General features: G+C 34.3%; 2 protein-coding genes across 3 annotated transcripts; one reads left to right on the forward strand and one right to left on the reverse strand.

Moving 5' to 3' along the window:
* Positions 1–673: 673 nt before the first annotated feature.
* Positions 674–8,070, forward strand: LOC127256274 (mitochondrial intermediate peptidase, mitochondrial). The gene is made up of 17 exons (XM_051282190.1): positions 674–912; positions 1,001–1,082; positions 1,174–1,226; positions 1,350–1,404; positions 2,302–2,440; positions 2,526–2,580; positions 3,119–3,341; positions 3,418–3,513; positions 3,669–3,788; positions 3,897–4,022; positions 4,670–4,825; positions 5,167–5,283; positions 5,705–5,827; positions 5,906–5,973; positions 6,672–6,804; positions 6,913–7,078; positions 7,820–8,070. The coding sequence occupies exons 1-17, from the start codon at positions 743–745 to the stop codon at positions 8,068–8,070; spliced, it is 2,133 nt and encodes a 710-aa protein (XP_051138147.1). The 5' UTR covers positions 674–742.
* Positions 7,833–14,450, reverse strand: LOC127256275 (uncharacterized). Of its 2 annotated transcripts, XR_007839826.1 has the most exons (15): positions 14,034–14,450; positions 13,409–13,542; positions 13,171–13,320; positions 12,948–13,059; positions 12,540–12,861; positions 11,772–11,985; positions 11,550–11,639; positions 11,218–11,473; positions 10,992–11,104; positions 10,047–10,145; positions 9,913–9,960; positions 9,731–9,841; positions 9,233–9,323; positions 8,021–8,844; positions 7,833–7,862 (listed from the first exon to the last, which is right to left on the reverse strand). XR_007839826.1 is itself a non-coding variant. In XM_051282191.1 (14 exons), exons 1-14 carry the CDS (start codon positions 14,266–14,268, stop codon positions 8,723–8,725), a joined length of 2,097 nt encoding a protein of 698 aa, XP_051138148.1. In that variant the 5' UTR covers positions 14,269–14,450; the 3' UTR covers positions 7,833–8,722. The 2 variants fall into 2 exon arrangements, 1 of the variants encoding a protein (XP_051138148.1); XM_051282191.1 differs by having other exon boundaries at positions 7,833–8,844.
* Positions 14,451–16,178: the final 1,728 nt, after the last annotated feature.

Here is a 16,178-nt window from a genome sequence, read left to right on the forward strand (position 1 = left end):
ATATTAATGTGATAATTTTTTATGAAACAGATTATTTTTTTTTGAAAAAATCAATGCTAATTGGTTCTGTTTACTATGTTAAATGAATAGTTTATAGTAGTCATTTTAAAAATATATATATTATTTGTCTGTATTAATTATGTCATTTTACTTATATATATGAGGTTCTCTCTTTCTCGTGTAATATATGTATTATTGTGCATACTAAATATAATTAGTAAATAATTAAAAAATATATTAATAAAAGTAATTATTATATTGAAAGAAAAATATAAAATAAGAACAAATCATGTTGAATCTCTTGTATTTGTATTTTAGTAAAAATTGCACAAATATTTATTGAGTGTTTAAAGTTTGCATCAATCATCCTTTCTATCTAAACTAAAATTGGTTCTAAATAAAAATTAAAATTTTATACAAATAAAAAATATATATTTTTTAATATCAATTTTGAAAAAAAAAATAAAATCATACAATAAATAAAATATAAAATATTTTGTACATTTTTATAAAAGAATATTATATAATTTAGTGAATTTTTTTTCTAAGACATCTGCGTGCCGATCCATTGAATGCTTACTAAACTACTGTCGCACTTACATTAAGCGCGACTTTAGTATATTTCCACTATTATGCTAGAAATCGCGTTTCAATTTCATTTTCCACTCCCTATGCGTACTTGCCGTCGCCTATCAGACTTCCCTTTGTAATGTCTTGAAAGAAGAAGAGATTTGGCCTAAACATGATGCGGGCAGCGGCCCGTACACCGGCGGCGTACTTTAGCTACGCAGTACGCCGCCGCTTTCTACACTCCGTCACGGCACCATCAGTGAGAGAAACCGGACTCTATGGTTTCGACGACTTGAAAACGCCTAAAGGTTTTCAACGCATGGTGGAAGATGCAATTGAGCGGTATTAAACGAAAATGTGGTTTCGAATCATTGATCGCTAATTCGATGAATGCATGAAGTTGCTGCTATTGTTTGTTTATTTTTTTCAGGTCTGATGAACTTGTTAATTATATTGGTGGAATGCCTTCTGCTCCCGAAATTATTAAAGCAATGGATGAAATATCAGATACGGTATTGTTCTGTGTTCTAGATTTATGCTTTTAAGTGTTTGGTAAAATGATTATCTCTTAGTTACAAGGAATGTCAATTGTGTTTTGTGTAGGTCTGTAAAGTTATTGACAGCGCTGAGTTATGTCGGCATACACATCCGGATAGGTGAGACAAATTGCATTTTCACGTTGTTTGGGAAGGTGCTAAGAAGCTTGTGTTGGTTGTATTAAGAGTATGAGCTACTTCTGTGATTAACTGAAATGCTTATTGTTGTTTGATATATTTTAGGGAATTTGTTGAGGAGGCAAGCAAGGCATCTCTACGCATAAATGAGTATCTAAATGTGAGAGGGGTGCACCCTAGAGTATATCTTTATAATTCTATGTTTATTTATTGTGGTTATATAAAACCCAAGTTACTATTTGCTTACTATATGCTATAATTTCATTTTTTTCATACTTGCAATTTTAGAGCTTTTGATAGTAAAATTGATAGCGTTTAAACATCTTGCATGTGATTCTTAATTATGTATTTCATGTTTTGTATGGTTAAGGATTTTAAGGGTATTTATGTGTCAGTATTAAGAGGATCTGACACTATTGTGAGATATTTGGAGGGAGGTTTAGGAGTTGGATTTTTTGGATTGAGAATAGTAAAACATTGAATTGTAATAGATATTTGATGTTATGTTTTGAGTGGATTTATTTTATTTATTTTTTGATGTAATATAAAAACCGGAAAATAGGTTTGAGGGGGGGGGGGGGGGGGGGGTGTTGGGGTGAGAAAGTAATCAGTAGTGGGAATCCTGGTAGAATCCTACATCCAAACACACCTGCATAGGCTCATGCCCTTTGAAGTGAGCATTATGGCGAATTACAATACAGCGGTATGAAAATGTTTCCAATGTCGTGAAAATTCAAAAGCAAGAAACCTGCAGAAGCTGATGCTTGCTATAGGAATGTTGTTGTACCCAAATAAATATCTACAAAGAAGTTTCAGCTGTTTGGTTAGGAAAAAAACTATCTGCTAGAATCTCATGTCAAATTACTACATTTATGCAATGCCTTGATTGTTCCAGCATTAACTATATCTATGAGGAAAACAATTTGATATTAAAGTTTATTTCTTGAAAATTTTATAACCTGCTGTTCCATGCAGCATTATTAGTTAAGCTTATTTCTAGAAACTATGATCTACTAGCAGTTTTCATTTGGTATGATAATTTAAATATTGTTGGCAGTATCTGAACTCGAATCCTAGCTTATATCATGCCATTCTAAAAGCTGAGCAAAATCATAACATGCTTACGGAAGAAGCTCGAAGGGCTGCCCACCATCTTCGTATTGATTTGGAGAAGGGTGGAATCCACCTCAGCCCAGGTACTAATCCTATGGAATATTCTTCCATAGTCTTGTTTGTGCTCATCTTTTCACCCATGATTCATATCCATCATTTCCATGACAGAGAAATTGGATCGTGTTAATCAACTAGGTGTAGACATTCTTCAGCTCTGCCGAGGGTAAGTACACATTTCTCTCCATAGAAATCACCTAAATTCTTCATTGAGTGACAAATAATAAATTGAATCTCAAGAAAATCTGACAATGATTTTTCTGTGATGAATGCATGCAAGTTCGTTTTGGCAGTGTAAGGAAATAGTCTACTTATTTCTTTATTATTTATTCTTATACAAGTACGGGTTGAACTTAGGGAGGTTTGCAGTAGAAGCAGCCTTTTCTATCAACTTGCTGTTTGAGTCTAGTCACTTGCCGTCATGTTGTTATCTTGCAATGTTTGATGTGAAAACACTTGAAGCCATTATCTTGTGATATTCATTGTCATATAGAATTCGAGATTACAAGCAATTTTGTCCAAATTTGGCTGTTGAAAATACAATTTTGGTATTTAAGTCATAAATTATACAATCAAAAGTGAGAGCCAATTTGGGTTATCAAAACATTATGATTCAATTAGTTCATCCATTAGTTTTTCTTTAATCTTTTGGTATCTCTAAACTGATTGCTGGAGTTATCTGCATCTAATTCTCACTCAACCAGGTTCAATGAAAATATCATCACTGACCCAGGTCATGTTGATATATTTCCTGCTTCACGTATCCCAACAAAATTGCATCACCTTGCCAAGCCCATCTACCACACTTCTCCATCTGTGTCAAAGAGATCAACATGGACCAAATCTGATTTGAAGGAGAAAGGATTTCGCTTAGTGACAACACCAAATGCTTTGAGTTCTATATTACAGTTGGCATCTGATGCTGAGGTACATTCTGCTTGCATATGATCTCTACGTTCTATCGTATTTGAACATAAAATGCATTTGTTTTAATGTTATTTAGATTAGAAAGCTAGCTTATGTCAAAGGAAACTCTGTGCCCCATGCAAACCTGGAAGTCCTAGATAAGCTTCTTGCAGCACGCCATGAGTTTTCTGAGGTAAGCATACGGCAAGCCAATGTAACAACTGGGAATGCGTTAGTTGACTAATTTCACTGAAGGCAAAAGTGCTTTTTTTTTTTGGTACAGAAATCTTTTAGATCAGCTTCCTTTTTTTTTTCTCTTATACTGCCACATGAATACATGATATGCAGATCTTGGGATATCGATCTTATGCAGAATTTGCGCTGAAGGAAAACATGGCTTCATCGCCTGAAGTTGTTCTGTCTTTTCTGCATGAAATGAGTAAAATGGTCAGACACAAGGCTGATGAGGTATGATGCTCATTGAAGCTAATGCTCAATGCATGGAATTTAACAATTAACTTTCTGCTTCTGTCTCTATTGTTTTTGTTCACAGATTAGTGGATGTTCTAATTGTAGGAGTTTAAGAAACTTTTGGATTTTAAGAGGAGCACCAATGGCCATTTTGTTGAAGACTTGGACCCATGGGATGAGCCATACTTTGCACGATTGATGAAAGCATCTGCCCACAATTTGGATTATTCAGTTAGTATTTATTTCCAGACTTATATTTCTTGTTTGTGTTGTGTGTCTTAGTTGTATATTTGTTTCATTCTCTCATTCCATTGGTAAGATGCAGTATTAGTTTTTATTTACCAATCATTACATTAGAAAGTGACACATCTATTGCTATTGAAGCCTTTATTTATCTATATTCTATGAAAGGCAGTTAGTTCTTTACATTTTTAAAAATCACTATAAATTAGCTTTGATAAATTGAAAATCTTACCTTTTGTGCTAACTGAAATCTTTAAACCATATTAATGAAAGCCTAAGATCTGGTTAGTATTCCATCTAAATACCTGGGTGACCAGAACTGGTAATATATCGAGATAACTCTTGGAGAAAGTACTAGCTATGCTTCTGTCTACATGTGTTCTGTGAATGCAGTGATTGACAGTTATGTAGAAATTACATAATTGTTAGAGTTACACACTAATACAATTTTTAGATGGAAACTGGTTTGATGCTCAGACGGGTGAGCATTACTCTAACCTGTAAGTAGGCCACTTTCTGGCCATGTGATGAGTCTAAAATGGAAAGTGGTCAAGTAACTGTATTTGACACCATTATGCACTATCCTTATTTTCGTAATTACAAAGACCATGATTTCTATTGCTTACTATTTTCAGATTGCTGCATCATACTTTTCCCTGCCACAATGTATTGAGGGGTTAAAAGTGCTTGCTGAGTCCTTGTTTGGCGTGAAATGTCATGAGGTTTCTCTTGGCCGTGGTGAATCATGGCATCCAGATGTAGTCAAATTGTCTCTGCACCATCCCGATGAGGTCTGGTGTCTTTATCATTTTAACATATTCTACATGAAATTTCTGAAGCTGGAACACTTGAATCTTGGTGCATCTATACTAAGAAATAAAAAATTTATATCTATATTTTGTCTCAAATTTGATTGTGAATCATGTTATGGCATAGATGTTTGGCCATTCAATTATAGTCTATCTTTGGGGCCATAGTTATCCTTGAGTAATGTCGTTTGAATTGAGGTTTATTCTGTTAATGCAAGAACAAGCCAATAAAGAATAAGTAATGTGTATATCTATTTCACCATTTCTACATTTGAAGAAAAATATGTCATTTTAGTTATTGGATAATATGCTATATTATGCAGGGAGACATGGGTTATTTGTATCTTGATTTGAAATCAAGAAAGGGAAAGCATCCTATTTCAGCACATTTTGCTATTCAAGGAGGCCGTCGTACCTCTGAAACGGAATACCAATTACCGGTGCGCATTGTTCTGAATGCTTTATGAAATTTAACTTCAAAGGATATTGTATAAATTGCTGCTAGAATTTTATGTGCACACTTTCAGTGCTACAAATCATTTGGATTATTTGGAGCGATATTTTCCAAGTATTGTAATATATAACATAAAGATAGTAGAATTTTAAATTTCTTATCCTTTGGATGACATAATTTGTTGTCTTTTTTATTAAAAATATATAAATAAAGTAGAGAAAAGGTTTATATTGCTTGTTAGTTTTGCTCATTGTGAGAGTAATTAATCACCTAGTAAAGTTAACAGATCGAACCTATTTGGTGAGAGCTAGCTTATAATGTTGATAAGTGATACTAGTCTTATGAAAATATTGATTATTTCCTCATTTCTATTCATAAAAGGAGGGATCATTTCTGTTTATTTGCAGATAGTTGCACTTGTTTGCAACTTTTCAGGCTCCAGTTTTGCATCCGTTCATCTTCACCATTCTGATGTAGAAACTCTATTTCATGAATTTGGTCATGCTCTTCACTCATTGCTTTCAAGAACGGTATGAAAGGATCTTTGAGCTCAATAGATGTCGTCAGCATTGGTGTGATTGATATAATTTTCCACTATAATGTTTCAGGATTACCAACATTTTTCAGGGACCAGAGTGGCTCTTGATTTTGCTGAAACACCGTCAAACCTCTTCGAGTAAGTAAATTTGCTTTCTCCTTTGTATTCTATCTGATATGCCTAAATGAAGAAAACTTTGGGGTGTGTTTAGTTGGTATTATTGAAGGTTTTCTACTATTTAATTTTTTTTTTTTCTCCAAAAAAATCAAAACAACCTTTCATTTTTCATTTTCTATATTATAATTTCTCCGTCCCAAATCAATTGGGACATAGTTTTGTAGTATAGAACTTAAGAAATATAGATGTTTTGTTGGTAGTGGGTACAAATTGTTGGTTAAAAGTTTCTTTTACACTTGTTAAAGTGTGTTTTAGTTTAAGTATAAAAAGTAGTAATATTTGTTTAAAATAAAGATAATTCATGGTGTTTTTAGTAATGAGACGATTGATTTTGGACGAACAAAAATAATAAAATGGGGAAAGAGTACTAAAATCAATTTATATTCAAAACATCATTTCAAATACCTATTTATATCATATCAACAACTATTCAAAATTCACACTAACCCCCCACGCAAACACACCCTTGGATTCTTTGGATTCATCGCCATGATGTTCTACGATGAAACATATGAATTAGCTAAAAATCTCTTAATGCGTCTTGAGGCTGTAGGGTCATTCAAAAAGAATAGTATGTGCTTGTTCATGCCAAGCATAAATTGAAACTTTGAGCTCTTCAACAGATAGATGATTCCATTCTTTTATTGTGATATGACCAGATATTATGCATGGGATTATCGATTCTTGAAAACATTTGCTAGAGATGCTGCCGGCGATCCTATACCAGAGAAGTTGGTAAAATCATTGCTGGGAGCCAAAAATATGTTTGCTGCAACTGAATTGCAACGTCAGGTTTGCACTTTGAGGCATCAATAGATTAACTTCACCTGCTAACATTCCTACGTTGTGCTGACGACGGATTAGTAATATCAGATTGGCCTTCTGCTTGCACTTCTACAGGTCTTCTATTCCTTAGTCGACCAGGCCCTCCATACACTGCAGCCTTCTTCAGCAAAAGACACTGTCTCGATCATAGCTGATCTAAAGAACGAACACACATCTTGGAAGCACGTGGAAGGAACACATTGGCACACCCGATTCAGCCACCTTGTTAATTACGGCGCAGGTATTTTTATATATTCGAGCAGGATAATACCTAATATTATTAGTAAATGAGACTTACACAGATATCATCTATAAAACTTACATTTGGGTAACCCATTCAGTCGCTACGTGTTTTCTCGGGAATGATTAGGGTATTAATTGGGGCTAATTAGCCAAATAAATAGTTAGGGTGTTAGTTAGGACTAATCATCATAGCTTAAATTAATACTCCTTCTGTCCAGTTCAAATGGGTTATTTGTGATTCTGTAGTAGATTAAGAAATAACAATATTTTATTGAAAAATGTATAAATGATTTATATTTTTTCCTTTATAACAGAAAAGGTTGCGCCGATCCGACCAAATTAGCACAGTGCTAATTTGACCGAATCAACATATGTTATATACACATAACCAATATATATTTACATATAATACAACATATGCTGAGTTATAATATAACATATGTTGTATTAATATTATGTTGAGAAATATATAAATATATGCTTATTCCGATCAGATCACCACCAGTTGATCCATGGCCAACAGAAAATAGATAGTTTTTGGTGGAACATATGAAAATGATAAAAAGAAAAAAGTACTTCCATTTGGGACGGAGGGAGCATGACAGATGTTGTGTAAATTGCTACCTCATAGTTTATGCTAAGACTGGTAGCGTTGTCAATTCATATAATGCATTTTATTAATATATATACACTAATTTATGAAGGGTTTTTGTACTTTTGGCCGTTTCTGTCGAAGCAGGTTACTACAGCTACTTGTATGCAAAATGCTTTGCGGCGACAATCTGGGTAAAGATGTTACAGCAAGAGCCGTTATCAGTTACTGCAGGATCTGAACTCCGAACAAAATTGTTGCAGCGCGGTGGAGCCAGAGATCCAACCACAATACTGAAAGATTTAGTGGGCGATGGTGCAGTGAGAAACTGCAATGGAGGAATCATACCTGATATCGCCAGCCTTGGTGAAGAGATGAAATTATTCGACTCAAACTGATGATTAGCTGCTATCCGTTTGATCGATGATTGATGGTAATGGTCGAGGAGCAACGAGCCGGAAGGGATAGAAACTTGGTTGAAAAATGCTTCAAATTCTACAGAGCTGTTGAATTTGCTAATGACGACAGAAGATCAAGATGGTGGCATGAAATGAAAAGAATTGAATTGAATAACCAAAGAGGTTAGCAAGATTTGATTTGATGTGATTATATAGACAATAATAATAATGGATTTTTTCGTTTAGGGTTTTAGTATGATCTATTTTTTTTATATTTGGTATGAAAAATTACATAAAAATGCACCCTCTTTCGTCTTAATTCAAAGTATCTATTTTACTATTTTCGTCTGTCTCATTTTAAAATTTCTTTTTTTTTTTTTCTATTTTTTAAAAAATAATTATATATTAATATTAAAATATCTCTAACTAATAAAATATTATTATTTTTTAATATACTATAAAATCTCAAAAGAAAAATATTTTGTATTAAATTATTTATTTTTGTGAGAAGAAATCATATATACTCCAATATTTATATTGATTGAATGTATACATATATACATTATATATTTTTTTTATTAATATTTATCAAAAATTTGTTAGGTGAACAAATCCAATCCATTCTGAAATGGATTGGAATGAATGTATTGTGTTATGGTGAAGGGGCAGCTACAGGTACAGTAGCTACAGGGGTGATTTGAGATTCAATGTTGAGCACCCATTCCTCAATTATTGAATTCACTTCATTTGGCAACTCATCGTGGGGGCAATGCCCTGTAAACAAAGAATATCTTATCAAACATTTCAAATAAAAACACACGTCAAACACTCTAAAATGTAAATACTTTCGTCATTCCTTTACCAATCTATCAATTTTTCTATTTTGGTCATAATCTTTTCTACTAGAAAAAACAAAGGGATAGATAAATAAGGGATGGAAGGAGTATATACTTCTAAAATGGATTATTTTTAAAATGGAGGGAGTATTTCTACTAAAAAAACAAAGGGATAGACAAATAAGGGATGGAGGGAGTATATGCTTCTAAAATGGATTATTTTTAAAATGGAGGGAGTATGACGATATTATTTTGAAACAATTATTGTTAATAAATAGTGCAATAAAAATTCCGAAAGTATACACGCAAATAAAGCTTTTTATTACCAGCATTGATTTCTTTTATTGTGGCTCCTCTGCAATGCTCTCTAAACATAGACAACAGTGACTTCGAGTCACGCAATGGATCATTCATACCCTGTCAACACAAAAAACACTGTTTTTAAACCATAATAACTGCAAAATTAAATCTATGGAAAAAATATAAAATAAAAACCCTTGGAATTTCGGAAAACTACAGCTATTTGAAATTTACAAACAAATGCGATATAACTGTAAATTTTCTAGAAAAAAAAGGTTATAATCTTTTTTCTTTTCTCTAAAATTTGTTCTCGACCAAACATGTTCTTGAACATGTTCTTGAGTGAAGAGATCGTAGTTCAAGTGGTTGAGCTATCCCTTTATATCCTCAAGGGTTGGAATTCAATCCCCGTTGGACACAAAATAGTTGAAATATATATATATATATATATATATAATAAAATAAAATAAAAAACCAAACATGTTAAAGACAGGACTCAAAAGGTTATGTAAAAGGCCAATAACCTGCACTAAAAGAATCCTCTTCTCAAATCCCTCCAAAAGAACATTTAGAGGGAGGGAAAGATCAAAACTGAAGATGCTTTCCAACACAAAGATGACGCCAGGATCATATGACTGTAACATTTGTTAGAGAGTTCGACTGCTTATAAATTTATGATCATTATGAAATAAAATTGAAAGGATACGGCTCTAATCATCTCCTGCACGAGCTGATCATCTGCTCGATCGGGTTTCTGCAGCATTGTTCTTGGAATTAATAAACCAACCTACCACAAAAATATGAAAAGCAAGTAGGGAGGGGAGTCGGGGACACCCTTACTGTTGGATAAAAACTCCTCAGAGTGTTCTTGATACTGAACCGTAAGTACGATAATAGGAGTCGAGCACCCAACCATGCCGCTCCAGAAGTTTGTCTTTCCTGAATGATGATTGAACAAAGTATGAAATTGAATGATGGAAGTTTAAGCAGAGCACATGAGAATAATAATGGAAAAAAAAAAAAAACAAGAAGGCAATTTTGTTTCTTTAAAGTCTAGTTTTAATCTCATACTATTCATTAAATGTTTCACCTCGAAACTATGAAATCAAACACCTTTGTTTATTTAATATACCATACAAAAAAAATCATTTATTCATTCAAAACATTACCGTCATTGAAATGTATGATCAAACATTTGAGCACGGGTACTGTCATTAGAGTTGGTAATAATTGTCGTTTTTTTTATAGTAAAAAGAAAAACAATAACAATTTTCGATGATATCCGAAAATATGAAAATAATTGATGAGGATTCATTCTTGTGTATTTGTTGCTGATCTCTAATAAATCTATTTTGAACATTGACTTGTTCTATAATTATGCAACTTGCAAATTGGTTTGGATTAATAATTGTGCATACAGATTTGTTTCGTTGTGTTTTTATAGACTGTTTTCACTATTTAACTACAATAATTAATTCTTTCTTCTTTAAAAAATATTGCGATCATATATTTATTTTATATTTAGTGAAACTTATGTCTAGAAATAATCACTAACATTCTCATCCTCCCATATTGAAAATTGGCTATCTCAACACACAAGAAAGTCAAATTCAGATTTCTATCATCAAAAGACTAAAAATCGACGATGAATGAGTTATTAAACTATTTCCAGACATAACCGAGATAAATGACTAAAATGGTAAAGGCATTAAACCAACTAATCAATTTTCCAAAAAAAAAATCTGCCGCAGAAAACAAAATTGACAAGCATTCAAGTATACGTACTTGTGAATATCGCAAACCAGAATATCCCGGGATAATATTTCCAGAAGGGTTTAGAAGGACGACAGACTTGGCTAAAGAAGACCAAAGTCCAGCAGCAATAGCAACACAGTATCCTGAGAGAAACATAAAAATGCATCAATCGAATCATGTGATGAGAATATGGACAAATAACAAATATAGATTATATCTTTTGTTCATGGAAACGGCTAAAGATGTAATGATGTACCACCAATTGAGTTGCCAACAAGATGCACAGGCTCGCCAACAACATCAATTATGAAGTCCCGGAGAAGTTCAGCCCACATTAGTTCAGTGTAAATAACATTTGGTTTTTCCGATTTGCCAAAGCCAACTAGAGTGAGTGCCCAAACTCTATTTCCTGCTTTGGCAATAGGATATATATTATCCCTGTAGTGCTCCAAAAATGCTCCAAAACCATGTACAAGAAGAGTGGCTGGACCTTCTTGACCAGCGACCGTATACTGCAAAACGATCACCTTGTGGGCGTATAAAATACAATTGCACCACTCAAAAAACGTGAATCTACAAATAACTCACCTGGACAAGATATTTTTTCCATCGCCAAATCCGAATTGGAAATTGGCCTTCATTGTTTCTTTGGCTTTTCAAACTCAGAAGCCAATACCACTATAACCAACGGATTGATTTGTGTTAGAATGTTGAGCAAGAAACTTATCGAGCAAGAACCAAACATAATTTAGCACGTGGATCAATTAAAAGAATGCTATTTCCATGAACAATCTGCAGAGAAAACGATACCTCCATAGAAGACACAGTATTGATTGCAGCAGCTACGGTGGTTGTGGAATACCCGAATGGCGACATAAATCCCGCATTTCGTTCTTTCTCGTACTTAATAGCTTCAAAATACACTCTTCTTCTGGTAATAATGCCAAGCAGAAGTGCTGAACCAAAAAGGGCTTGAAATGAAGCTCCCTCACGTTCTTCAGCTAAGCGTTGCTTTTCATGTACCCTGTAATACAATTTTTGTCATGATTTGTTCATTTTAGAAACTTCTAGCTATAGTAAAAAAAATTCATATCCCCGTGTGAAATTCCAGAAAAATAGTAAAAATGGCTAAAAAATCTCAAGGCTTTGAATGACCAAGGAATTTTAACTTCGGTTATCTTTCATCCAAACACCAATGATCCAAAGAGATAGGAAGATGCAGATATTAAATATTGAAATAAAATGGAAATTATAGAACAAATTGCCGAAATGATACGTTTGCAGAATAGGTCATAACTATCCCCAAAAGTTTAATAGAAACCTACACTAATCGATCTCTATCCAGCCTGCGATATTGAAATTATGACAGATGATGAGATGCCAACGAAGTAACACATGGATTGCAAACTACCAATTAATAAATCAACGGTAACGAAAAAACTATTTACCATTCAAAGGTGAAATTTAATGAGGATATAAGACAAAGAACTCTGATTCATCATCAATGGCGGTAAAACAAGACTAAAATAAAGAAATCAGAGAAACAAGAATATCATGTTGAAAATCCAGTAGACATACTCCTGCCATTCATCCTGGGCAGTTCCTTCCAGGTATTTTAAGTATGCAGTTAAAGCATTTAAGACAAGATCGGATCCACCTCCCACCGAGTTCCCTTGACTCGTTATGAAAGCTGATTTTGCTGGTTTCTTTCGTCGGACAGTGACATCACTTGAGCTTTGCTGATTTCCTGATGTCGACTTAGTATCTATCTTTAACTTCTTCTTTTGCAGTAAACTTTCGGCAGAAAACTGTTCAAGTGAAATCCATTCCTTATCCTTATAGCCATCATCAGAAGATTCGCCCATATATTCTTTCAAATCGGACAGGGTGGGAAGACTACCTGTGCATATGGCATTGCATTCCAGGTATAAACAAAAAATTCAGAGGCAGGGTAGAACTTACCGACATTTTTATTTAATCACTTACCCCATGTAAAATTCATTGCATTGACAGGTAAAGTTGGGGGATCGAGATAGGAGACGACAGGAAGGTTTAGCTTTCTGAAATCATTGAATGATGATGGAACATCTGTTAAACTCTGTGAATGTAGAAAAATGACCACAATCATCCACGAGCTCATTCCTAGAACGGAAAAACAAGTAGTAGTAGCAGTTTATTCATAAAAAGATTCAAAATAATCAACAGATACCTTAAAATCATAGAACGGAGTGCTCCATGTGACAATTTTAGGGTTCTCTCCAACGAAATGTGAAGCAGATAAGGACTCCTTAATAACATCGAGCAATCTGCATAGCTCATACTCAACCTCTTCTTCTACAAAAATGCTGCTTGCTTGGATCTGTTATAATCCTCAGACACAAACATCGTAAGCAGAAAGATCCTCAAAATTCACATTAGAAAGACCCAACTAAATGCTTCATAACCACCTCTTTGACCAATTCACATAGGACGCTTTCTGCTCTCCCAAATTTGATCAAGAGATTCGACCCCTGCTCCCGAAGTAACCTCCTTAAATCCGCCAAAGCGAAGAGGAGAAGTTCCATCATTTCCTCAGAAAATCCTGTAGATACAAAGTTCACAAATAATGTAATCACTACAGAGAAATGCTCACCACATCGTTGCTACACATAATTCAATGGATAATCAAATAATCCATCCATTAGGCCCTTTCAGGCTTTCACACGCATTTATCAAAACAACAATATATTTGAACTAGACGATTAAGAATAGATCAAAATACTTCCCAGCTAATATATAAATCCGATGCATTTCCAATGTATAATTTTGGCGTCGATTTAAGCAAACGACGAATATCATTTCCAAGATTCAAAACCTCGTCCTATCTATAATGTATCACAAATGGCGTCGCCAGTGTACGGAAAAAGACACTACGGTTTTTCGATATTAACTGAAACGGATAACAGAAAATAAGGAAATGCTTCGAAAATGACTGCACGAAATCAACGAACTCTTCACGATTTTGAACTTCTACTCAACAACGCATTAACAATGGAGCTTAGCTTCCATTCAACAATCAAGCAAAACTCTTACTCGAGAGAATGCGGCGATCAAAGATGTAAAGAGGCACGACACAGCGGTGCTTCAAGGCAGCCACAAGCCCCGGGTGATCCTCGACGCGAAGGTCATGCTTGTACCAGACAATAGCAGCGCCGGGGTCGACCGCCTCACCTGCTGCATACAATCGGAACCGAGCTTTTCGCGCGGCAAATGCTACCTTCGGACAAACTGGAGCGCAGAAGATTCGCGGATGAACCAAAAGCGCCATGACGAGCAGAAAATTGGGGGAATTCGAGCTGCAAAACCCACCCTTCCTCTAGCCATCTATCGAGCGGAACTTATCTAGGGTTTTCGATATGTACCTTAGTCCGATTGCGTAATCGAGTACAATGTGGCGGAGAATTGCCGCTGAGATTTCTATCGCGGTTAAAAACGACGTCGTTTTCGCAGCAGCCACCTGTAACCACATACATAATCAGAAGTGTACTGAAGGAAAAGGAGGGGAAAGTTAACCACATACATAACCAGAATTGTACCGAACGGAAAAGGGGGGGAATTTATTTAACCGCCAAAAATGGCTATAAACAGTACGTGGCATGGTGTGCTACCCGACAACACAGTATTACTATCGACTGCACACAGTCTGCGTCTATTTAGGGTGTGTTTGTTTGGGGGTTTGGATTTTGAGTTGGGATTTGAATAGTAAAAATTTTGAATTTGAATAGTTGTATGATGTGATATAAATAGGTGTTGATGTGATGTTTTGAATGTAAAATTGATTTTTAGTATAATATAAAAAATGAAAAATAAGTGTTTGATTTGATGTTTTTGGGGGGAAAAAATTGGATGAATAGTAGAAATCTTATTAAATCCCCCAAACAAACACACCCTTAATATAAATATGAAGCAACAACTCATATTATTATGCATAGTATATGTTTATATAATAAGACTGTGTGTTGTTTGTATATATTACTGATGCTGATTTGAAATCAACACAATGCTGAATTTCTCAATTCAACATCCTAACCGTTCTCCGATTTTGGGAGCAGCGACCTGCAACCGAATATATAACCAGAATTGTACCAAAGGAAAATTGGAAAAATTTATTAACCGACTGAAGTTTGAGCTAAATTCCAAAATATCGCCATTTTCTATAGCAAAAAAGTGTGTCCTTAAGCAATGGATGGCCTGGTGTGTGTGATGGACTCATAATCGATTCAAATTTTCTGACAATCGAAATCATAGAATGCTTTTGATGCTGCTAACTTATTTGGTGTATATATACATATATATATGTATAAAATACACATATTCCATTTTATATTAAGAGTCTCACCCCAATCATAGTCTCATCTCCATAATCACTTATTGGGTACACGGGTACACGTGTATGTATACATTTAATGGATTATGATGGAGATGGAGTTGAAAATCTTTTGATACTATTGATCATATTCAGATTTGGAGTCAAATTAGCAATCTTACCCATGATATATACATATACAAGTGTATATATATCTATTTGATGAGATAAAGTATTTGTAAAACTATATATTGGTATTGTAATAAAAATTTTGATATAGGGTACACTAAAATAGTATATCAAAACTTTTGGTACGATACCGGTATATACCGTTTATATCAAAAAATTTGATTTTTATACGATACTAGTATATATCGAAAAATAAAATTTAAATTTCAACAAAATTAAATAAAATTAATAAAACCTCTTGTATCTCCATTCTCCAACCCATTGCCACCCTCATCCGGTTGACGAACTGCAGCCGGCGGTAGTTGGCCACGGGGCTGCCGGCGATATCGCTGATAGTCCCAAATAAAATTATAAAAAAAAGTTGGTATCTCTTATCAATTACAAATTTTAACAAAAGTAGCACTAGAAATTATCTAGATGTGCGAAGTCGAGTAGGAGAGGATGGCTGGCAGCTGACATTGTCAGAAGAGCAACTGGTCGGGGGAGGATTGGGGCCGGAGACTCGTCAATGCTGCCGGTAGATTGTGTTGTGTGGAATGTGAAAATTAAATTTAAAAATTTAGAGTTAAAGGAATATAGAATTGTACATCGATGTTTCGTTATGTTCAATAAAGTTTTCCATCTCTAAATAAGTGATGATATAAATGAAGTTGGGAGCCTTGATGCTGGATTAGCAGCCCCAC

The sequence above is a fragment of the Andrographis paniculata genome, unplaced genomic scaffold, assembly GCF_009805555.1.
Source record: "Andrographis paniculata isolate CXL003 unplaced genomic scaffold, ASM980555v1 Contig55END, whole genome shotgun sequence".
Classification (NCBI taxonomy): Eukaryota; Viridiplantae; Streptophyta; class Magnoliopsida; order Lamiales; family Acanthaceae; genus Andrographis; species Andrographis paniculata.

What these genes read in the sequence shown, in the direction of transcription:
- LOC127256274 (XM_051282190.1), top strand. Translation starts at nt 743, where the DNA reads ATGATGCGGGCAGCGGCCCGTACACCGGCGGCGTACTTTAGCTACGCA. An exon ending in AGTTGGCATCTGATGCTGAG is followed by an intron (nt 3,342 to 3,417) that starts GTACATTCTGCT and finishes AATGTTATTTAG; the next exon opens with ATTAGAAAGCTAGCTTATGT. An exon ending in ACTCATTGCTTTCAAGAACG is followed by an intron (nt 5,828 to 5,905) that starts GTATGAAAGGAT and finishes ATAATGTTTCAG; the next exon opens with GATTACCAACATTTTTCAGG.
- LOC127256275 (XM_051282191.1), bottom strand. Translation starts at nt 14,268, where the DNA reads ATGGCGCTTTTGGTTCATCCGCGAATCTTCTGCGCTCCAGTTTGTCCG. An exon ending in GGAAAAAATATCTTGTCCAG is followed by an intron (nt 11,474 to 11,549) that starts GTGAGTTATTTG and finishes ATCGTTTTGCAG; the next exon opens with TATACGGTCGCTGGTCAAGA. An exon ending in CTGGTTTGCGATATTCACAA is followed by an intron (nt 10,146 to 10,991) that starts GTACGTATACTT and finishes ATCATCATTCAG; the next exon opens with GAAAGACAAACTTCTGGAGC.